The sequence below is a fragment of the Montipora capricornis genome, chromosome 8 (genome assembly GCF_036669925.1).
Source record: "Montipora capricornis isolate CH-2021 chromosome 8, ASM3666992v2, whole genome shotgun sequence".
In the NCBI taxonomy this organism is placed as follows: Eukaryota; Metazoa; Cnidaria; class Anthozoa; order Scleractinia; family Acroporidae; genus Montipora; species Montipora capricornis.
The window spans coordinates 4882514-4887472 of NC_090890.1; the positions used below are offsets into that span (position 1 = coordinate 4882514).

At 41.4% G+C, this 4959-nt stretch overlaps 1 protein-coding gene across 1 annotated transcript in view; it reads left to right on the forward strand.

Moving 5' to 3' along the window:
• The window catches only part of LOC138059786 (glutathione S-transferase-like), a 12101-nt gene extending 7142 nt beyond the window's left edge, over positions 1-4959 (forward strand). The window contains exons 4-5 of the mRNA XM_068905400.1: positions 1486-1584; positions 3511-4959. Coding sequence (XP_068761501.1) covers positions 1486-1584; positions 3511-3693 — 282 coding nt within the window. The 3' untranslated portion in view covers positions 3694-4959. The remainder of the gene's footprint in view (positions 1-1485; positions 1585-3510) is intronic.

Consider the following 4959-nt stretch of genomic DNA (forward strand, 5'->3'; position numbering starts at 1 on the left):
AGAGTGGTTACACTTCCTTTCCCGTCACTTCTTTTTTTTTGCAAAAAAATAGCAAAATTTCGCCTCCTCGATTACTACAATTCCTGAGGGGATGTCCTGGTAGAAACTTCATGGTGAGGACTCTATTTGAACATTTTTGTAACTACCTCATCCTAAGCCAAATAGGGATATTATTAAGTATATTATTATTCAACACATTGTGGCAATGTCCAAATATGGTCATAGCGCGCTCAATATTCGTCGTGCGTAAAAGTAAAGTCTCTGATTACGAGCCAGAAGGCCCATCAGGCCGGCACCTATCTCCGGTTTCATCAGCATGAAGCGACTAGAAGTATTTCTACTCCCCCCTGGATGGGATGCTAGTCCATCGCAGGGTTACCCCAAGCATTTCGCTGGTACCCATTTATACACCTGAGTGGAGAGAGAGGCATCGTGAGAGTAAAGTGTCTTGCCCAAGAACACAACACAATGTCCCCGGCCAGGACCCGGACCCGGACCTGGACCACTCGATCCGGAGTCGAGCACTCTAACCATGAGGCCACCGCGCCTCCCCATTCGTCGTGCGTACTCAACGTATATCCTGCCATATACGTAACTTTGTGTGTCGCGGAGAAAAATGGTAGTTTCAGCTTTTTTTTCCAATAAACGAAGAAAATTGTGCTTTGTCATCAATGTGTTGAATAATAAAACAATTATCCTGCTCAATTTTGCGGAATACCGCCTGATTTTAGCCAACTCGGCCTTCGGCCTCGTCAGCTAAGTAGGGAGTTTAAGATCTACGACGCGACGGCAACGAAAACGTCACAAATTATGCATATTAACGAGCAAAAACAATAGCTTTGCACGCTCTGCACGTGCATTTTTCATTTTTGTACATTTCTTTCACGTTTTCTGCAAATCTACGACGTGAAATTACCAATTCTCAAGTTTTTCAGAGAACGTGAGCACAAGGCAGCGAATTTAAATTTTCTGTCGTAGCTTCAACACCGCACCTCCTAATTTAGTTCCTGGAAAGTTACACTAGTTTTTAGAAGTTAGACAGGCCGACATAATGACGAAAAAGATTAATTGACCTGAAGTTGCAATTTTAAATGACGTTTTCGTTAACGTCGCGTCGCAGATCTTCAACTCCCTAGTATCAGGCGATATTCCGCGCGATGTCGCAGGATAATTGTTACACACTAGGCGATAAGTCGCTGCGACACGTCGCCGCAACAAATCGCCTTGTGTGACACGGTTAATTTCATGAAAATCATTGTCGCTGCGGCAGAATTTTGTCGCTGCGATCAGTCGCACGAATTCAAACCAGTTTGAATTCGTGCGACTTATCGCCTGCGTAACTGGTGGTATTGTTGGCGCGAGAGGCAAATGCCGCACGGAGAATGGGTTTGACAGCGCCCCACCCCATTCTCCGCGCCACGACTACCGCCAGTTGCGCAGGCTATTATAATAGTGTTTTCTTGTACACGTTATCTTCCCCTTCAGGAGGATCAAACAAAGCAATTTCATGAAAGCACACTTCCTGCCCGACTCGAGAAGTACACCAATCTTCTTGGAGAGAAAGATTTCTTCTTTGGTGACAAGGTAATTGAATATGGAATAAAATGCTTATATTTCCTCGGAAGTCAACATATCTTCTATTTATAGATTGTAAAGGTGTCCATGCAGTTATGTTAGGTATGCAATAATCATTCCATGAGCGCGCGTAGTATGAGGGTCCCCAATAGGATTTTCGGGATCCTCAATTTGGTCTTTTTGGAGCCCAGGATTCGGGATTATAAAGAAATATAGGAAAGGGATTCGGGATTGCATTTATGGACGGGACGCGGAATCTAGCGTCAAAGCGGGATTCGGGAAATCAAGCCCCGAGATCCGGGATTCCTGACTGCGAAAATTTTAAAATAAACTCAACTTTCGCCGTCGGCAATGAGGGTGACTCTATTCGATGGAATGGCAGAACGGCGGAATTGCGGAATACATGGAATATTCTAAAATACGGAAAATATGGAATATTTTGAAACACGAAATATACGGAACATGCCAAAACACGGAATATACGGAATATTCTAAAACGCGGGATGATAGGAAAGTGTTTAAAAAAAGGATATGAATGTTGCATTTTTTGCCCGTGAGGAGCCTGGGTAGGATAACATAACTTCGGATGATAATTTCACAGACGGACCACCCTCCGTTGGTGTCGTTGTTATCGATCTGTAGAAGGATAAATAAATTACGGCGGTTGCCATTTGCTCGGCAATAAAGTTTTAAAGCAAATAATTCAATGAAAGATCAAACAAAGTGTCAACCGAGTCCTGTGCTTTGTTTTTTTGGTCGTTTCGAGCTTTTAGGCGTCATTTTGTGAGGATCTTTTCTCGACCGTCTGTCAGAGGGTCAGTGAAGTTCTCTCCTTAAAAACACCAGCATCCGATCCAATAGGGATATCCCCATACCTACCCTGAATTTGAGCTTCAGTACAACGTGACCGTTGCCAAGCGTTGGCAAGCTAACGGTCGCGTTGCACTGATTGGTAGATTCGAATATACTAAAATTCTTCGAATTCCTTTGATCTGGTTTCTTGCACCGATCATGTTGAGGGAGCTTTATGATGGACTTCAGGATCGCCTTTCTCGGTGAATTTTCGAAAGATGAAGCTCAAATTCGGCGAAGATATGGGGGCATCCCTAATCGATCGGATGCTGGTGTTTTTAAGGTGAGAATTACACTGGTTTTGCGTCAGTTCCCGCTTGAACAAGAGGAGGTCACTGGCCGGCTGCTCGGTGTTGCCGCCTTGTCAATTCTCTTGACTCTTACACTGGCGGTCGAGAAAAGATCTCGCAAAATGACGCCTAAAACAGCTCGGAACGACCAAAAAAACACAAAACAGGACTCGGTTGACACTTTGTTTGATCTTTCATTGAATTATTTACTTTCAAACTTTATTGCCGTGCAAATCGCAACAAATGTATCTATCCTTATACAGATCGATAACAACAACAACAACAACAAGACCGACAGAGGATGGTTGGCCTGTGACCGATCATAACAACATCTGCTACATTCTCGTTCCCAGAGCTGCGATCCTTTTGGCCAGCGGAATCTTCTTTAAGTCCTTTATCATCAGTAAGGGGAATACAATCATCAACATTTAACGGATTGATACATCCGACACGTTGACACAGATAATCTTCATCTGAAGAATTTAGTTAATAACTGAGCTGTATTGGCTGCGGCTGCCTGAAGAAATGAGCATGTGGTGCAGCAGCTATAAAGATCCTGACTGGGTTCACGCGATTTCTTTACAGTTTGAGAAGAAGAGAAAAATACCTCTTGTTTAACTGCAACTTATGCGTATTTTAGAAGAAAAAAGGATACTTAACCAGCATCCTTTTAACAAGTAAAGAGTTCTCTCAAAGTTTCAAAAGCAAATTGAACATAATACTCATATCATGTCATAAAATTGCACGATCGAATCATTCCCTGATTTCAATGTTATTTCTTCTCGTTTTGCAGATGACGTATGCCGACATTGCATTCTTTGAATTCTTCAATAGTTTCCTTGCTGACGGTGAGCCAACAGTTCCAAACGAGCTCGAGAATTTCCCAGTTTTGGTGGAGCATTATAAGCGAATGCTAAATGTGCCCGAAATAAAGGCCTGGATTGCGACACGTCCGAAGTGCAGCTTTTTTCCATGATATAAGGGCTGCAACATATGTGATAGATTGTGTGGCAGATGTGTGATATGATTGCATCTGCGAAGAACAGTACTTAAGCCGGATAGAGCGACTTTCTTATGACCTTGAAAAAGTGTTCGCAATTTGTTTCACGGACCGGTGTCAACCTCGTTCCCAGGGTCTCTCTTTTCTGCCTCCATTGTCGTTGCCCTTGGAACGAGGTTTGGACCAACGTTTGGCAAGATTAGAACAAAGCTTCTCGTTATTCCCGCCAAGGAAATTCCTAATATCATTGGGCAGAAAACAGTTCGATTGCGCAATCACATTACTGCACTTCAAATGACGTCAAAGCGAAATGCCGATCGCTTTCCATAGAGAGATGACGTTGATAGCATACGCGTTCGCTAAGCCAATGAAAATTCGCTTTGGTTTGTTTTTGTTCGATAAGCCAATTAAATGTTTTGCATTTTTGTTGCGTTCTGCTTATACGTTTATTTTTCAAGGTCATTTGAATTCGCTTAATTTCGTAGTTAAAAGGTGCATTATAATTAGACAAGAGAACGAGTTAACCCGTCACTAAACAATACTTGGACTTTTCCGAAATTTAGCAAAATTTGAAAGCTCGGAAGTTAATATCGCACTGAGGAGAAAAGTATTTTTCGATGGCATTCTAATTTTAACTCTTTTATTTTCTTTGCAAAGTGCATTGTGTTCATCCACTAAGTCCTCCTTAGACAAGTGAAGTAAACAACTTTTGCAAAATAAAAATAACTTGACGTTTTATCTTTTGAGACTTGACAGGGGCACCCAACGTCAATTTTCGGAAAATATCTGTTCGGAAAACGATTTTAGAACTAGAATTTTCGAAACCTTTGTTGAAAAATTTCTTGCTCGCCTGCCTGTCCTAGGATTTTCGAACATCTAAAAAATGGTATAATTGCCTATTTTTAATGGATTTTTACCCTAAAAAGGTCACCTAGATATTTCGGGAGCTTTTTTCTTGCTGAAATTTTCGAAAATGTAAGTTTTGATCCCTATAATTTTCGGATCACTAGACTTTCAGCTAGGAAATCCGAACAGATGAAAAAATTTTTGGGGATAAAAATATGGCTATATCTACCGTTTAAATGCTAAAATGCGTTTAACAATGCTATGTTTAGTGCTTTTGAACTATATTGCCGTTGGGTGCCCCTGACTTGACTTGCCTGATAAAAGTCTACTAATATTTTTCTTACAAAATGTTGACTTGTTTCTCAATTTGAAATCAATAAAGCTAAAAATTGGTAA